The 19,731-nt window shown below is 32.8% G+C and overlaps 1 protein-coding gene across 5 annotated transcripts in view; it reads left to right on the top strand.

The window, feature by feature from the left end:
- SLCO6A1 (solute carrier organic anion transporter family member 6A1) overlaps nucleotides 1–19,731 on the top strand; it is a 94,164-nt gene that overhangs the window by 68,292 nt on the left and 6,141 nt on the right. For 4 of the 5 annotated variants that reach the window (XM_077863317.1, XM_077863323.1, XM_077863295.1 and 1 more), the window contains one exon: nucleotides 3,936–4,123. In XM_077863317.1, the coding sequence (XP_077719443.1) occupies nucleotides 3,936–4,123 (188 nt within the window). Of the gene's footprint in view, nucleotides 1–3,935; nucleotides 4,124–12,045; nucleotides 12,236–19,731 lie in introns of those variants that run through there. The other variant, XM_077863301.1, reaches the window with a different exon arrangement.

Genomic DNA, 19,731 nt, shown 5'->3' on the forward strand with positions numbered 1-19,731 from the left:
CTATCCACCCTCAACCCTGCCACCCCGGCATGTAAAAGACGCCATTTGATTGCCTTACATCTCTTACTGCTTGGTGGCTCTTAAGATTTTTCTCTTTGTTCTTGGTTTTCAGCAGTTTTACTTTGATAGGTCTAGATTGGATTTTTATTACATTTATTTTTCTTGGTTTTCACAGGACATCTTTAGTCTGTAGATTTTTGTGTATCTATTTGAAAATTCTCAGCTGTTGTTTCTCATTTACTCTCCTCTTTTTTGAAGGGGGTGGGTAACCACATATTAGTTTACTATTGCTACCTAACAAATTACCACAGGATTAGTGTCTTTAAATAATTTTATGTATTTCACAGTTCTTTTTATTTTTAATTTTATTTATTTATAATAGTCACACACAGAGAGAGAGAGAGAGGCAGAGACATAGACAGAGGGAGAAGCAGGCTCCATGCACTGGGAGCCCGACATGGGATTCGATCCCGGGTCTCCAGGATCGCGCCCTGGGCCAAAGGCAGGCGCTAAACCGCTGCACCACCCAGGGATCCCTGTATTTCACAGTTTTAAGGTCATGAGCCCAGACACCATGACTGGGTCCTCTGTTGAGTGTCACATGCTGAAGTCAGGGAGTTGGCTGAATTGTGCTTTTTTCTGGAGGCTCTGGGGAAGAATCTTCCAAGTTCATTGGGGTTATTTGGCCATTCAGTTGCTTTGGGATGTAAAAAAATGAGATCTGTGTTTCCTAGCAAGGAACCTACCTGTCAGCCAAAGACCAATTTTAGCTCTTAAAGGCCACTCCCATTCTTTACTGCAGGGCTCCCTCTGTCTTCAAGGCTGGTAGCAGATAATCACTAGTAGGCCACATGCTTTGAATCTCTAATTTCAGAAAAAAATGAAATACCTTTTAAGGCTCACCTAGTTAGGTGACATTTAGCTTCTCTTTCTTTCTTTCTTTCTTTCTTTCTTTCTTTCTTTCTTTCTTTCTTCTTTTTTTTTTTTTTTTTAAGATTTTATTTATTCATGAGAGACACAGAGAGGCAGAGACATAGGCAGAAAGAGAAGCAGGCTCCTCCGGATCCTGGAACTCCAGGATCACACCCTGAGCCAAAGGCCATCATTGCTCAACCACTGAGCAACCCAGGTGTCCTCTTAGCTTCTCTTTTGTAAAGTCATCTGGATATAACATAATTTAGTAAGGGGAGAAAATTTCATCATTTCATAGTCCTCAGAATCATGCAGGCTTATGGAAGAGAGAGTGGAAATCTTAGGTGGCATCTTAGACTTCTGCCTCACAACAACTACAAAGAGGCTTTTCCACTGTCTATTCAACGTGTTTTTCAGTTCTAACATTTATATTTTTGTAGGATCCAAACCCATGGTGAAATTCCACATCATTTAAAATATTTTGTCCCTTTTCCCTTCTATTTCTTGGAAATTATTAATCATCACTATTTTAAAGTTCTTGCTTTTAGGTGCAATATGTGGATCATCTAGGAGTCTTACTTGGTTTTTTCTTAATCATAAGCCAATTATTTTATCTCCCAATAAAATTTTACAGTTGTCTATTTCTCTTCATTTCAGCTTCATGTATTTTTAGGCCATTATGTGTATACACATTGATAATTGTCATATCTTATTGCTGAGTTCCTTTTATCTTTATAAAGTGTCTTTTTCCATCTGTGCTAATAGTTTTGTCTTAACATCTATATTTTAAATAGTCACTTTAGCTTTCTCTTGCTGACTGTTTCCATGTGTTATCTTATTTCTATCATTTTATGTTCCAACTATTTGTGACTAACATTTGAAGTGTTTCTTGTAGCCAGCATGTAATATGGTTTTGCTTTTTCTTCAATTCTATTGATCTCTCTTTTTAAACAGATGTACTTATTTATTGAGAGAGAGAAAAGAATTCAATTTCTTGTGAAAGAGAGCATGTGCAAGTGGGGGAAGGGGCACGGGAAGAGGGGGAGAAAATCTCAAGCAGCCTCCCCACTGAGTGAGGAATCTGACAAGGTTTTCCATCTCATGACCCTGAGACCATAACCTGAGCCACCAATTTCAATTTCTTGTGAAATCAAGAGTTGGACGCTTAACCAACTGAGCCACCTAGGTGCCTATCTGCTAATCTCTTTTAATTGGAGTTTTTAGCTATATAAATTTATTGTACTTATTGATATAGTGAGTTAGATCTACCTTCTTGTTTATTATTTGAATTGAATATATTTTACTATTTCATATTAAGGTAATTTTTGGCATTTTGATTATATTATGGAGTATAACTCCACTGTCTTTCAACCCTTCCTGGGCCTTATATCTTGTAATTCTACCATTTGCTCACTAAACCTTCTTCATATTTTCATTTCCCCCTTGGTCAGCCTAGTTTCTATTGTCTGCAACCATTTATTGTGCATTTATCTTTGGTCTGACCTCCAGGTCCACTTGGCACTGTTCTCTACAGTCCTCATTGTTCAAGGAGACTGAACAAGGGGATGAGAGCTTCCTTAGCTTCTGGATGGATTAAGATAATAAGAAATCCTAGTAGAAAATCAGAAAAATGGGGAGCTTTTTTCTTTGAGCTTATCAAGCAACCTCTAATCCCATGGCTTTTCAATTTCTGTTTTTTTTTTTTTCCTACCTGGAATATACTTCTTTCAGATAACCACATGGCTCACTTCCTTGCCTTCTTCTAATCTCTGCTCAAATATCACTGTATCCCTGAGGCATTCCCAGATCATGCTAAAGTTACTTCTATAATCCCTCTATTTTTCATTAATTTTCTTCCCAAAGTATTTGTCACCATGTGTTTCATTATAAAGTGTTTTTCTTAAATTACCTGTTTTATCTGAGTTATTGACATGATGTCAGGGATTTCTATTGTATTGCTTACTGTGCTTTCCTAGCACTTAGAATGATGTTTGGCACATAGATACTAAAAAGACTATGGTGGAATGAATTAAGTGCAATTCGGATATTTGAATATTTCCATTTGTTATTTAATAGATCCAGTAATCACATAACAACTACCTCAAAGAAGCAGACATGATTTTTGGATCACGATTTTATGAATCATTCAAATTCAAGTCATCTCCATTTCTTCTTATCCTTTAACTAGTAACCTAGTACCATATTTCTGTCGAGTTTATTATTTTTTTTAAAGTTAGAATAGTTTCAGTAGATTAATAAGTTGCTAACTGGTCTCTATATCTCTAAACTCTGTTTAGTTCTTCTTAGAAAATATTACTTATTCATCTTCTTTGATTTATCAACCCTACAAGAACAACCCAAAATTTTCATTTGGAGCTGCATTGTGACTGTAATTGGCTTTAGATTCTTTTGCCATTGTAAGCCCTTTTCCTCACTTAAAAAAAATTAGTATAGAACTTCTTTGTTATGAAAACAAGTTGATCCAGCTGGATTAATTATTATCATATTCATTTTTCCTTTAATTTTAGGAGACACTAAAACTAAAACATTTTAGGGGGCCCTTAAAGTATTATGAGCCCTATGCATTGTGCCTACTCTGCCTAATAGATAACAGCCCTGTCATCATCTCATGATTCTAACACCTTCTACAGTTGGGTAACTGTCCATTTTTCCAATCCCAGCTAAAAATCCACTTTATTCATTATCTTAATTGTCCTCAATTTATTCTACTCTCTAACAATTATTTGTGCAATTGAATGTAAATATTTTTGGTGAAATTTTTTTAATTAATAGAATTTATCCTAAGTCACTCTAGTAACACATAAACATATTTTGTTACATCAAAAACTTAGGGTTTATCATTAATATTTCATTTCTAAATAATGAATGGCGGATTTAATGTAAGAATATTGACTAATAAAGCTAGCTCGTGTCCCTGCAGTTGTTGATTTTGTTTTATTTTACAATAATGAGTTTTTGCTTTATATTTCTACAAGATTGTTTTCTTATCTTCATTTTGGTAGGCATACTACAATTGTTCTTGCATTCAAGAAGGATTAACAACCTCAGATGATCAAGGTGATTTTATTGATGCTAGACCTGGGACATGTGATACAAAGTGCTATAAATTACCTTTGTTTGTTGCTTTTATCTTCTCTACGATTTTATTTTCTATTTTTTCTCGGATACCAAGCACCCTGACCATCCTTCGGTATGTATACATTATTCAAAATCGTTGTTCATTTAATATATGAGAAAGTCAATTTAAGGAAGATTTTAGAATATTGCTATAAATGATTTTCTCTTTTGTTTCAAGGTAGCAACTATAAGATGGGAAATTGCTGTATTGTTAAAATTCATATATTTGTTTATTTCTATGATTTAACTAATTTTATTTGCTTAAAGTTTGTAACTATCACATTTAGTTTTAATTAAATTTAACTTACAATTTGGTACCTTCATATACAGGAAAATTGTTACGTTGTCAAAATTCATCTATATGTTTAATTTGCTCTCATTTAATTTATTTACATAAAACATATAGATATCACATTTAGCTTAACTTTAAAACTAAATTTTTAATTTAATACACCTGGAAAATTCATAAATATAGGAAAATTCTTAATTATAACACAAATGTGATTATCATGTTGATTCATTAGTTACAGATATTTATAGAATATTTGCTTGTATACTAACCAATTTGTCTATGAAAAAACATGTGTCACTAATGAAGGAACATGAAAACTTAAAAACTATTAGAAAATCAGTACACAAGTTTACTCTAAATTAAGGCAACATTTGCTATTTATTTGTTCTTTCTGAATGTGTGAAATATATTTAATATTTCTTTTTTCGTAGTAGCAAAATAGTTGGTTATTATTTTTTATTGTTTTTCAGGAGGCTAGCATAAAACTTTAAGTTGTGAGAAGTAATTTGTTGTCCCCTAGGAAAGCAGAGTGGAAAACATGAATACATATATATGCAAAAACAATTCTGAGAACTTGGGAACATGTAGTTTATGCTTTCAATTAATTTGCAATTCAGATGGGAGCAAAAGTTGCATATATCACTACAATGAAGCAGCTTTTTTTATTCATTCATCTGTGTCTGGACTAAAATTACAGGGACCAATAAGATATGTATATTGTCTTCAAGTTGCTTGGAGTATAAAAGGGTGAGAAAAACACATAAGAAGTAGAGTGGATACTTAGAAGTGCCTTAGTTAAAGCTTGGACATTGACCCAGGAAAAGGTGGAAGAAATGGTAATTTTTATCTAGATAGGATGATTTGGAAATGCTTATAGAAGGCATGGTTCTTGAACTGAGTTATGAAGATAAGTGATTTGTCATAATACAAGCAGGTTAGGGAAACATTCTTAACAGGAAAACTGAGCAGTAAAAGTAGAGGCCAAAATGTGTGAAATATCTTGGCAAAGAGTTTGTTATGACCAGAGTAGCATGATAGTAAAAGGGACAGGAAGATTTGGATTCCATCAGAGCCTGATCATGGCAAGATTTCTTTGCCATATTAACCTGAATGATTTTATAATGTGTGCACCTGGAGGCCGTTGAAAACAATAAACCTCAGAATTAAAAGTGGGGGGATCCCTGGGTGGCTCAGTGGTTTGGCTCCTGCCTTCGGTCCAGGGCGTGATCCTGGAGTCCCAGGATCAAGTTCCACGTTGGGTTCCCTGAACGGAGCCTGCTTCTCCCTCTGCCTGTGTCTCTGCCTGTGTCTCTGCCTCTCTCTCTCTCTGTCTCTGTCTCTCATGAATAAATAAAATCTTTAAAAAAAAAGAATTAAAAGTGACCAGCTATGCATGTTAGATAGAGTACTTTGAAGATACTGTAAAAGATTAAGCTGGGGGGAAAACCAGAAAAAAAGGTAGATATTTAGGATTCCATCTTTGAACTTAATAGTGGTATTTAGGGATAGAGGTGATAGAATATATTTGAGAAACATTTAGTTTGGATATAAGGGCAAGATTATTACTTTGATGTTCCTCATACAGAATATAAAAAGAATTAGGATTATGTGCAGGTTTCCAGTCTAGGGAACTAAATGCCTGACAGTCCATTAACTGAGATAAGAAATTCAAGAAGAGAATGCTTAGGTCAAAGATAATCAGTACAATGTTAAACATACCTTATGTAAAGTTCATGTAAAACACCCAAACAAATATTTCCAGCAGTGAGGTGAGACAGATAGTAATATTCCAGAAGTTTAGTTCTGAGTTTTCTCACTTCTAGTAACTATACAGAACAATAGGAAAATAAATAAAATAAATAAGAAAAGGAAAACACATGTGCATGTGTGCATGTATGTTATAGTTTCCATGTAATTATGAAATAGATTTAAAAATCACAAAGTTGAAATTGCATGTAAATGTTCCCAAAATTGAAGCAGAACTGGAAGCTAGCTATCACAGAGATATTACAAAGACTGACATGAAATATGGAAAGGATTTCAGGATTGGCAGATCTCCTGTGTTGCCAGCATATATTTCCGCTCAGAAGGCGGGGGCCCCACCTTATAATGGAAGTTTTGGGAACAAACATAGGTGGATAAGTCAGGGTAGACTCCCTCCAGAAAAAAATGAGAGAAAAGACTTGGAAAATGCCCAGGAGGTCAAGACATGGCAGATCTCAAAAAGTGCCAGCAAAATATACATCTTATAATTGAATACATAACCATGAAAAGCAAGAAATGTAAAGAGATCTCAGAAGCCCATAGCTTGCTGAAGTTCTTTTAAAGCACACCAGAAAAAGAAAAAAAAAAAAAAAGAAAAAAAAAAAGAAAAAAAGAAAGCACACCGGAATTGGAGAGGCATAGGAGGTAGAACCACACATGGGAATTATAGTTACGTCCTCCTCTATATCAACAGAGGAGTTAACTTCAGTTTTGAAGCATGGAAATCCTGGCTTATGTTCCATTCTCATAACTTACCTCTAATTTAAGAAAGTTCATGTCATTAAAATATGAGTAAGTGGGAAAGGAAAAGGTTATGCCTACATACAAAATTACTATAGTAAAAGAAATGAAAGTTCTTGAGCATTACTTTATTACACACATTGAAAACTCAATAGAAAATTGTCACCATGAACCAGATAAAAATACAAATGTAGCTATATGTAAGTTTAAGCTAAAAAAAGTTAAATAATTATGGCCACAACATGAGAAAAATAGCTAGATGAAAGAGGCTATGGAATGTAAACTAACAAAACTCAGGAAAGAAATTAAAAGGAAAAAATTCAGAAATGAAAACTAAATTATAAAGCAAACAGAGAAGAAAAGACAACATAAAAACCAAGTGTGGGGCATAAAAGTAAGAGAAACAGAGAGGGATGGAGAAATAGAGAATATAGAATAAAAATGAGAAAAAAGTATTAGAGAAAAGGGACAAAAAAAGAAGATAAGTGAAGATCCAACATAAACATAATTGAAGTCCCCAAAGAACAAAACCAAAACATTCCCACTGCAAATATCTAAATTTTGAGTAAAACTTTACTGAAATAATATTTAATAAACACTGAAATAATAAGCAATAATAATAAATAATGAATAAATACTGAAGTATGATTGATTTGTATTTACATATTGCAATGGCACATCGAGCACCTAAGGAAATTGACCCAAAACAATCAACAGTCAGATATGTAATAGTCAAATTGTTATATTTAAAGGTGAAGAAATTGTCTTTTTGTCATCTAAAAAAAGAGGAAAGCAAAAGCTTGGCACCAGATTTCTGAACAGCAACATTCCTCTGGAAAACTAGAGAGGCACTTAAAAGATTTCTGAGGAAGAAAATGTGAGCTAATGATTGTATCAACAAACTGCCCCACAATTATAAACAGTTTTGATGTAACAGAACCCAGGAGATGCTGTTATGAGATACTTCTTAAGAACTGGCAGCAAAACAGGTTGTAACTAGCCAGAATTAGATAGGGAAAATTTTGATAAAAGGTCTGTTGGTGAGCATTGGATAAGCTAAACGAAACTGATTTAACTACTTATATTTAACTATTATATTTTCTAAATATAATTAATTTTATGCTAGAACTAAGACAAATATGCTGAGCCTAAAGGTGACAAAGCAGAATGCAATGTGATACGCTTTGATGAAGTAGAAATTACACAACTAGCAAAAATGGGAGAAGACAACAGAGCAAAAGGACAAACTTGTTGGATGCCTAATAGATAATAAATGGGGAGTCAGGGAAATCATCTTTCTAGACAATTTACTGAAGTATAATATATATTCAGAAGAGTGTGCATCTCACTAGTGTACAGTATGATGGATTTTTATAAAGTGAAGACACCAGCATAACCACAGTCTAGTTAAAAAAAAAAATCAGTCATTACAAGTATTCCCAAAGTCCTTCCACAAACTCCTTTTTTGTTAAGCCCTTCGTCCCTTAAGATTACCACTATCCTGACTTCTCTGCTGAATAGAAGTGGTAATTTGTTCTGGAAACTTGTACTGTTTGTACTTTATGTATTAGGAGATTATGGCATGTGGTCATTTGTGTCTGTGTTGTGTTGCTCAACAATGTGCTTATAGGAGTCATTGTTGCATATAAAAGAAATTCATTTTCATTGCCCTATAGTAGCAGTGCTGTCCAAAATGGTTGTCTCTAGCCACATGTGCATGTCGATATTTGAAATGCAGTTAAGTGTGAATGAGGCACTGAACTTTAATTTTTATTTAGTTTTAATTGACTTAAATTTAAGTAGGCACATATGGCTAATGGCTACCATATTGTATACCATAGTGTATAGTAGTCCATTGTATGAATATACTAAAATTTGTCCTTTTTTTCTAGAGTTATTGTTTCCAGGTTAGAATTGCTGTTTCTATGAACATTTTTCTCTTTTGGGAAAGACATGGATAAAGAAATAGCAGAATTGCTGGGTCATAATGTTTACATACATTAAGCTTTTTAATTTTGAAAGTATTTGCACAAATTCATCTTTCTAGCAGTCTGTTATTGTTTTTTTAACTTGAGCAATTTTGATGGGTGTGCATGTTAATATTTATTTCATCCTGTTTTTAATTTCCTTATTCAGAGGACTGATGTTATTGGACATATTTTTCTTATTAGCTATATGAATATGCAATTTTGTCAAATATCTGTTTGATTCCTATGTCTATTTTTGCATCGGATTGTCTGTTTATTATTGATTTGCAGCAGGACTTCTTTCTATTTTGTTTACATACCCTAAGTCAGGAGTCACTTGTCATATATATTCATAACAAATATCTTCTTCAGCTCAGTGGCTTGCTTTTCCAGCTGTGATAATGTCATCTTTAGAGTGAAATAAATTTTTAGTTTTAATGTACTATTTAAGAAATATTTCCCAAAGCAGAATCATGAGGACATTTACTACATAACTTTAATAAAAATTATAAAATCAGTAATTCAGCTGGAAATGCTTTTTTAATATAATGTAGGGATCCAGTTTTTTTTATATGAATACTAAGAGACTCCCCACAATTTACTTAAAGGCTACACTTGCTCTAGAGCAGTGCACAATAGACTATATAAGTGGATCTATTTCTGTACTCTTTTCTGTTCCATTGGTTTATTTATGCATCCTTGCAGGAGTATTACTCTGTCTTAATTGCTGTATAATTATTGTGAATATTTGTATCAGTCTTTTGTCATAAGTCCATCTTCGAGATTTTTCTTGGCCATTCTTCTATTTTGAGGTGATTGAAATCAAACTAATCAATGTTCATAGTAGCATGATGAGATTTTTTTTTTTAAAGATTTATTTATTTGAGAGAGCAAGAAAGAGAGAGAGAGAGCTAGCAGGGGGAGGGGCAGAGGAAGAGAATCCTCAAGCAGACTTCCCGCTGAGCAGGAAGCCTGACCTGAGGGGGATCTCACCCCATGAGATCATGACCTGAGCCAAACCAACAATTGGATGCTTAGCCAACTGAGCCACCCAGATGCCCCTAACGTCCTGAGATCTTGATCAGAATACGTTTGAATCTATTTGAGAGAATTGCTATACCTATGTGCTGAATTTCTTGATCAATCAATGAGATATAATTCCTTCATTTATTTAAATCCTCATTTATTCAATAATTTTTCATAATTTGCACTTTCAAGATGGAGGTTTTATAGCTCCTTCATTAGATTCATTCCTAGGTAATTAATATTTTTGATACTTAGTATAACGTGTATAATATAGTTTTTGCTGGTATGAAGAATGCAATTTATTCTTTTTGTGCCTTGGGTTTGTATTTGTGACAATACTTAGATGAATTACTAGTGGTTGGTTGGTAATTTAACTTGAGATGTTCTATGTACATAATCATGATCTGCAAATAATGATTTTTATTCTTTTCTAAGCCTTAATCTTTTTTCCCTTGCTTAAGTTTTCCTTTACAATGCTGAATAGAAGTAGTGATAGTTACTCTCCTTGTTTTTTACGCTCATCATGATGATGGCTTTTGACGTTTCATTGTGAGATATGAAATTGATATCTGAAGGATACCATCTATCAGAATAAGCCAGTTTTCTTTCATTCCTCATTCACTAAGACTTTTGCTTTCACTTTTTTAATGAATACATTTTGAAATTTATCAAATACATTTGATGATGTATTGAGATCACAGTATCATATTTCTACTTTATAAATGGGACTTGGTTAGTTGCTTGATTCAGTAGGCTAATATTTTGTTTAGTATTTTTACATCTGTCTTCTTTGTATCTGGACTATTTTATGAAGGTGTGGTTATATTTTCTTAATTAAATCTTTGGAAGAAATTACTTGTGATGCCACCTGGCCTTGGAAATTTCTTTGTGAGGTTTTAAATTAAAAATGGAATACCTGTGTATGTGTGTGTGTGTGTGTGTGTGTGTTTGAGAGAGAGAGAGAAACAAAGAGAAAGAAGCTAATCTTTTTTATTTTAATTTATAATTTCCATTATTTTACTTTTATGTTCATTTTTTAATAATAAATTTATTTTTTATTGGTGTTCAATTTACCAACATACAGAATAACACCCAATGCTCATCCTGTCAAGTGCCCACCTCAGTGCCCACCACCCAGTCACCCCCACCCCCCGCCCTCGTCCCCTTCCACCACCCCTAGTTCGTTTCCCAGAGTTAGGAGTCTTCCATGTTCTGTCATTATATTTTTATTTAATTCACATATATCTTCTGTATATTGATATATATTCATTTTCTATCCAAATATGTATATAGCTATAATACAAAAGTATTAATATGTATTTTTCTCATTTTCAATTCAAATATGTCTTTCAATGTATTTTTTAAAATTTTAGCCATATATTTAGAGGTGTATAGTTTAATTTCTAAACATTTGGAAATTTTCTTTTTTATATCATATATAATATAAACATAATTAATATTCCACTTATTTTTAGATGGAGTCCACTGTATTCAGGGAACATGTTTTGATTTTTCCTTGAAAAATTATTTAGACTTACAAATTATTTAAAATCTTTATTATGGTGCATTTGTCCATTATTTCTGTCATTTTTGCTATATATATTTTAGGGCTATATTAGTTGAAAACAAATTTAGAATTGCTACAATTTGTTGCTTTATGACTCTTTATCCCTTGAAATCTTTTTTATCTTTAGTAACTACTTTTCCTATACTTTTTCTCACTTTAATATTTTTATCAGCTATATTTCTATTAGCATAATATATACTTTTCCATTCTATTACTTTCAATCATTCATTGATTATATATATTTAAAGTATATATACTCCAGTTTTTAAACTAGAGTACAGACTATTAAATTAAAAATAACTAAAAATTATATGGTCTCATTCATTTGGGGAATATAAAAATTAGTGAAAGGGAATAAAGGGAAAGGAGGGAAAATGAGTGAAAATATCAGTGAGGGTGACAAAACATGAGAGACACCTAACTCTGGGAAATGAACAAGGGGTAGTGGAAGGGGAGATGGGCTGGGGATAGGGTGACTAGGTGATGGGCACTGAGGGGGGCACTTGGTGGGATGAGCACTGGGTGTTATGCTATATGTTGGCAGATTGAAATCCAATAAAAATATAAAAAATAAAAATAACTGTCGATATGTTTAGATTTTTGTCTCATTTTAGTATTTGCTTTAAAATATTTTCTAGGGATCCCTGGGTGGCGCAGCGGTTTAGCGCCTGCCTTTGGCCCAGGGCGCAATCCTGGAGACCCGGGATCGAATCCCACGTCGGGCTCCCGGTGCATGGAGCCTGCTTCTCCCTCTGCCTGTGTGTCTCTGCCTCTCTCTCTCTCTCTCTCTCTCTCTGTGACTATCATAAATAAATAAAAAAAAAAAATTAAAAAAAAACTTAAAAAAAAAATAAAATAAAATATTTTCTACTTGTTCTTTTAGTCCTTCTTCTGCATTGATTATTTTTAGTTTTGGAATTAACTTTTATTATTTTGCTAATTATTATTATTTTTTCTTCTTGTAGTAGTCAAGACATTATAAGAAAATATATGGTTCACTAGAGTCATATTAAATTAGTACTTTTGCCACTTTTGCCACTTCAATGGCCTGAGAATACTTTAACTCCATTAAAACTCTCCCATACTTTTGTTAGTGTTGCCATAGATTTTGATGTTAGACAAATTTTATAACCTAAGTGATATAATTTTATGTATATTTAATATCATATCATCAGATTCTCTTTATATCTTCCTGAACTTTTGTCTCCTTGCTTTCTTCAGAGATCATTTCCTCTTAAAAAAAAAATTGTTGGGGATCCCTGGGTGGCGCAGCAGTTTGGTGCCTGCCTTTGGCCCAGGGCACGATCCTGGAGACCCGGGATCGAGTCCCACGTCGGGCTCCCGGTGCATGGAGCCTGCTTCTCCCTCTGCCTGTGTCTCTGCCTCTCTCTCTCTCTGTGTGTGACTATCATAAATAAATAAATAAATAAATAAATAAATAAATAAATAAATAAATAAATAAACCATTCATTTAAAAAATTGTTATACTGTGGGTCTAATGGAAATGAATTTTGTTCTTTTTGTTTAAATATAGCTTTAAAAAATTTATAAATATATCTTTAATTCACCTTTTTTATAAAATTCTACTTTGGCTGTGTATGGAATTTCATTCAAGTTTGGTGGCAATTTTAGTATTTTACAAAAAAATATTTAACTGTTTTCCTGACCTCTATTGAGAACATTCTATTATTCCTTTGAATAATATGCCTTTTTCTCTAGATGCTTTTAAGATTTTTCTTGTCTTTGGTTGTCAGCAATTTTACTATGATATTTCTTCATATGATTTTGTTTGTGTTTATGTTGCAAGGAGATGTAATTTTTCTTGTAGCTTTTAAAGATAGGCTTATTGTCTTCTCCTGTTATCTTTTATGATGGTAAGTGTATTAGTTTGCTAGGCTGCCATGGACACAATTCAGCCCATAGCAGTAAAAAACAAAAACAAAAAAACCCCTAAATTTATCACACTTTATTTTCTTTCTCATAGCTCTGAGTTGGCTGAGCTCAATAGGATAGTTCTTAATTGGGGTTTCTCATGAGCTTGTGGTCAGATTCCACATGACACTCATAGTCTTCTGATAGCATGACTGGGCTGGATTTCCCAGACCACTGACAATTTAGGCTAACTTTTTGCTGGGAGCCTAGTTGAGGCTGATAGAACATAAGTAGCCTCCTTATGTGACTTGTACTTCTGCTAACAAAGTACAAGAGGTCTGAAAGGGAATGTCCCCAGTCCTAGTGTTCCAAGAGACAGAAGCATAAGCAGCCAGGCTTTATTTGACCTAGGCTAGAAGTCCAAGAATGTCACTTTTCTGTATTCTATTTGCTAAAAAAGTCATTATGTGTCAAGAAGAGGGTTATTAGGTTTTTGATGTCAGGAGCAACTAGCATGCACAGAAAAGAAAAAAAAAAGTAATTGATGCTTGCCAATTTGGGTGATTACCTACCACAATACCTTTCATTGATTTAGGAAAAATTTTAAGTATTTCTTCAAATATTCCTTCTGCTCTATTCTTTCTTTACTCATCTTTGGGATATTAATTATACATATCATACCCTTTTTGCTGTGTCCATGTATCTATCATTGTCTTTTGCTTTCTATTTCTATTTGTTTTTATGCTCTGTGCTTTAGACTAAAGGTTTCTTCACTTTTCTAATTTTTGATGTATTTTTATCTCCATCTGCTTTTCTAGAGCTATATTCTAGTTTACTAATAATTTCTTCATCTGTGTCTACTTAGTTATTAAATTAATCTATTGAGTTCTTAATTCTAAGTAGTGTATTTTTTCAGTTACAGAATTTCATTTCTTTTTAATAGATTCTAGTTCTCTGATAAAGTTCTCTGTTTAATCATTTGCTTTCTTGGATATATTAATTCCCCATATTTAAAATCTATGTCAGGCATCTAGTATCTGAATATTCTGTAGAATTATTATATTGTATTTTTCCTTTGTCTCTGTCTTTTATAATTCCTGTAGTTATCTTTAATCATATGTGAGATTTTTGTATACCAACAATAGAGGCTATAGACCTTAATAACTCCAAAATTTTTTACAATAGCTTTATTAAGATGTACAGAATTGAGACAGTTCACTGTAATCCAGACAAAAACTTAGTTAGAGGATAAGTTTAAGCCTCTAAAAGACCTTATCAGTTTCCAAATTGCCCTTTATCCTAGGGCATAGTCTTTCAAGGAGTCTTGATTGGAAGAAAGGTATGTTAAACATAGGATCCTTCATTCTTGGTGAGATTTGAACTCCAGTGTTTATCTTTCAGTTAAAATATAACTTCCAAGAAAAATATTACCAGTTCTCTTTATGTTGTATTGGAAAATAATAGCTAACACATTTAGATAAAAATTCAGTAACCTCCAGGATATAAAAAATAACATACACCTAGAGCTACACACACTCATGGACACACACACACACACACACACATACATATCCAGTTAAAAATATTTTTTTTAACCTGAATTAACTGAAAAATAAAAACCAGATTAAGTTCAGTAGTCTGGTCAATAGAAATAAATCAATGTCATATTCCTGGTTTTAATATTATGTAATAGTCATGTAAGATTTCATCATTGAAGGATGCTGGGCAAAGAAGCACATGGTATTTTGTACTAGTTTTACAACCACCTGTGAGTTTCAAAAATAAATAATTTCAAAATAAAAAGTAAAAAACAAAATGAAACACACATATATGAATGTCACAAAAGCAGACTGACTTTCCCAAAAAAACATTTGGGAAAGATATATCCCATATTATAGATAGAAGACCTAACATCACCAATATATCAGTTCTCCTTAAGTTAATTGATAATTCTAACATGATGATGAAAATACCAATTATTGAAATTTAAAATCTGACTCTAAGGTTCTTAGGGAAGAATAACAAACAAGAGTAGTTTGGGAATCTTAAGCAAAGAAACACAATAATGGAGCCTTGGCCTTATAAGCTAAAATGTACCATACGTTTCAATTATTAAAACAATATAGTATTGATTTATAAATAGAATAGCAGTAAGTCTAGAAATAGATTTTAACTCATGTGGGAATTTAATATAAAATGAAGGTGAAATCTTAAATAGGTGAATCAAAGATCTTTTAGAACGTGGTTTGAGTATAATGAAATATACTTCAGGGGGGAAAATATATCCAGAGCCCACACAACATACCAGGAAAACCTAAGATGGAACAAAGATATAAATGTAAAAAAATTAAACAAGTGCTAGAAAAACAAATTCACCAATTTCATTAAGATCTTTAAAAGAGCAAGGTATTTCCAACTATGACTCAAAATCTAAAAGTGGGAAACATTGATAAAATTTACTTCATAAAGTTAGAAATAATAACCAAAGTCAAAAGTCAAGCAACAGTAAATATAAGCAACTCATATCCTTTAAAAAGATTAATCCCTCTAATAAGTGAAACTCTCTTAACATTAATAGCCCTACAGAAAAGTAGAAAAGTATCAAAGAAAAAGCACAAATACAAATATGAAAGGGTGTTCAGTCTCATTCATAATAAGGGACATAGAAATTAGCATTTTAATGTGATAATATTTCTCATATGTCTGGTGACTGGAATAAAGCTTTAATTGTAGAATCTGCTTATGTGGCTGTGTAGGAACAAGTACTTTAATAATATTTCTTGAAAGAGCACAAAATAGTACATCTCCTATGGAAGGTACATATTGTTAAAACTTAAAAAATTTGCAGATGTGCTTATCCTTTATGCCAGCACTTAAACCTCTTGAAATACTTATTGTAGATATCCTGCAAGCAGATAAATTTACATCTGTATGATTACCTATATCGTATATATATAACATGAGGGTATATATACCCATCTCCATATCTATTTATCTATAACAAAACGCTGGTAAAAACCTAAGTGTGAAGGAGCAACAGACTGATTGAATAAATTATTGCATTTCTGTACAAAGAGATATAATGCAACTGAAAAAAATGAATAGGGAGGAGCTCTACATTCATGTAGGAAAGGATCTTAAGAGCATATGGTTACATGAAAAAAAAATCAGATACAGAACAGTGAACATAGTATACTACGTCCTATGAAGAAAGAAAGTAATAGATATGCATTTACAGTTACTTGTATTTGTGTAAAGGAACACCAGGTATAACCAAGAAAGTAATTAAAATGGTAATCTAAAGGTAGCCTAAAGGAATGGGGTAGAAATAGAGGTAGATGAAGGCAGAAGTAGAAGCAAGCAAGTTTCTCCAGCATATTCTCATAATTTATTTTGTTTTGCTTTCCAAAGCATGATTTTATACTACAAATTCAACAAATAAAGTTTAATTTAAAAACTACGATAAGACTCAAGGCCAGAGACACAAATTGTGAAATCTTAGGCAAATAAATGATAAAGTCAAGGAAGAGGTGTGGGATGAAGTAATTTGTAGCAGGGCAATGGTCCCACACGAGGCAACTAGAAAAGCTGTGTTAAATGATAAAAAACTATTTATTTATTTATTTATTTATTTATTTTTAAACCATGTATTTAAAGGCAGAAAATGACAAGAGGACTATAGGGATTAAAATTTCAGAGAGAGCAGATGTTTTTAGAGGTGATTTGGAGATCTCAAGGTGTCCCTGAGATTCTTGCCAATTCTTGATGAAGGCTAGGTACTGACAGTCTGGACTAGGTCAAAGTAGAGGATCACTACTGAGGGCAAGTAAACTGGCAGAGGTTTTGGTGATCACATAGGACTAAGTGAGACTGCGAGACTCACTAACAAAATTATTGTTTCTCTGGAGAAATTTGTTGAAATTTGATGCTGTGTGGGCTGAAGTCTGAACAAAAAGTATCATGACTTGTCTTTCTCTCTCCATCAAGGTGCTCATTAAGAAAGACTAGTTCTTTAGTTTCTTTCCTCCCAGCCATCATTTAGAAAAATGTTTATGTCTTCTCAATCGTGATAGTCATCATAGATTCAAGCAAGAAGTTAGATGAGCACTAGTGGAATAAAAGCTAAAAGTGTCAGTTTCCTCCTATACTGGTGGGTGTTGGAGAATGGCAAGAAAAACAGCAAAAAAAAAGTGTTTCTACTAATAAGTATTCAATTATAATATTAAAACACAGTACAAAGAAAATGCAGGCAAACACAACGAGAAAATTATAGGACAATCTAACTCAGTCCAAGGATTCAGAGAGGGCATTCTTGAAGAACTGACATTTAACCTGAGTCCTAAAGGTTGGGGGCTGAGTATTTCACACAGTGGGAGCAACATATGCAAAGATTCTGAGTAGGGGAAGCAGCTTCATAAGATTGTTGTGTTATAGAATGTCATGAACAAGGAGGATGATAAAGGCAAAAATGAGGTGTGAGATGGCATGCAAAGAGACTGATTCAATCAGGCTGACCCTTGTAAAGTTTTCTGCAATTCTAGATTTTATCATAAGAACAAGGGGACAGTGAAATAACCATAATTTTACAGTAAAAAAAAATCACTTTGTGGAGAGTGGATTGAAAGTATAAGGATAGATTTTGGGAGGTAAAATATGTAGTCATTTCATTTTTTTAAGGAGAAAGACACAACCTTGCAATAGGCCAGTGGAATTAGAGATAAACAATTAAAAAAAAAACACAGAAAGAGATATGAAAAAGCTATACTTAAAAAAAAAAATCACAGTCTTTGGTTATTAATTCCAGTCAAAGAGGAAAAGGATGGTATCAATGATGCCTCTTTTCACATTTTGGGCCTGAGCATTGCATGATGGTGCATGGCATTTCTACTTCTTGTGACAGGGAACACTAGGGAAAGAGCAGCTTTTGTGCAAAACAGGAACTTAAGTGTAGAAATGATGTCTTTTAAGAAATATTTGGAGTGAAAAACATAAATTTAGAAGTCATAAGACAGTAGAAGCTGCTTTTTTACAATTTGGAAGACTACTAACAAATTTTTTGTTTATTCCATGAAATTCTTAAATCAGCCTCTCATAGACTTATTAGGCAATATACAAAAATATTCACTTTGTTGTTAAAATACATTCATTTTTCATTAAATATTTTAATAAATATCTTTTTTTATTTTGTGCTGTTCATTTAACATTATGGAAAATCCTGGGAATCATTACTTTTTTCATCTTGTTTTGTATATCAGAAAGATGGTTATAATCAAACTGAAGATACATAAATACATCTTAAGGATTATACTTTTGAGTTATGGTCAGCTCTATTTATGCTTCAGAAAGCAATGATAATCCATGTAAGAAAACTACATGTACTAAATGAAGCAGAACGTTCAAATTATAGTTAGGTATATCATTACTATTTCCATATTATGCCAAGACCTATGCTAAAGTGTGGTTCTCAGATGTGATACTTCCTTTTTCTTACCTTAAGAATCTGGTCATTATAGAAGTGTAAATTGTTTTTTTATTTAAAGGTATCATTATCTTTTGAAGATTGGTTAATTTATTTTCATTTTCCTAGTAGTAAACATTTGAGGAAAGAATATATATTTTTATCAGGTTGATATGGGTAGAATTATCTCACTTTTTGCAAAATAGTCACAAAATATTGTACATATGCTACATTTTAGTAAATTGAGTCAGTTTGGATGAAAATATTGGTCATACTAGTTTATTGTTCAAATTCTAGAATAAGGAAACAAAGGCTAAGCCTAGAGTTTATTTAAAATAAAATAAAATGTAGCTCTTATTTTTTTACTTTCTAAAATGTTCAAAGCTTGATTATTTTTTATTGTATTTTTCAATTTATTTTCCAAACTACTAATATGTGGCATTATGCTTTTTTAAATGAATTTATTTTTTATTGGTGTTCAATTTACCAACATACAGAATAACACCCAGAGCTCATCCTGTCAAGTGCCCACCTTAGTGCCCGTCATCCAGTCACCCCCACCCCCCTCCCACCTCCCCTACCACCATCCCTAGTTTGTTTCCCAGAGTTAGGAGTCTTTCATGTTCTGTCTACCTTTCTGATATTTCCCACTTATTTTTTCTCTTTTCCTCTTTATTCCCTTTCACTATTTTTTATATTCCCCAAATGAATGAGACCATATAATGTTTGTCCTTCTCTGATTGACTTATTTCACTCAGCATAATACCCTCCATTATGCATTTTTTTGAACAAATACTTGCTTTGACCAATAGGAAGTACAGAAAGGTTCATTTTTTTTTAATATTTGGGAAAGTTATTTTTTGTTTATTTTTCGTTTTGAATAGTGAGAGGAACAGTCAGAGGTCCAGTAAGAAAGAGAAGTCTTCTCCCCAGTTAGGACAATTTGAGCAAGGTTGAAGAAAATGGCTATTTAAAATGTGGGTGGAGTATAAGG

This window comes from Canis aureus, chromosome 2, assembly GCF_053574225.1.
Source record: "Canis aureus isolate CA01 chromosome 2, VMU_Caureus_v.1.0, whole genome shotgun sequence".
Lineage (NCBI taxonomy): Eukaryota > Metazoa > Chordata > Mammalia > Carnivora > Canidae > Canis > Canis aureus.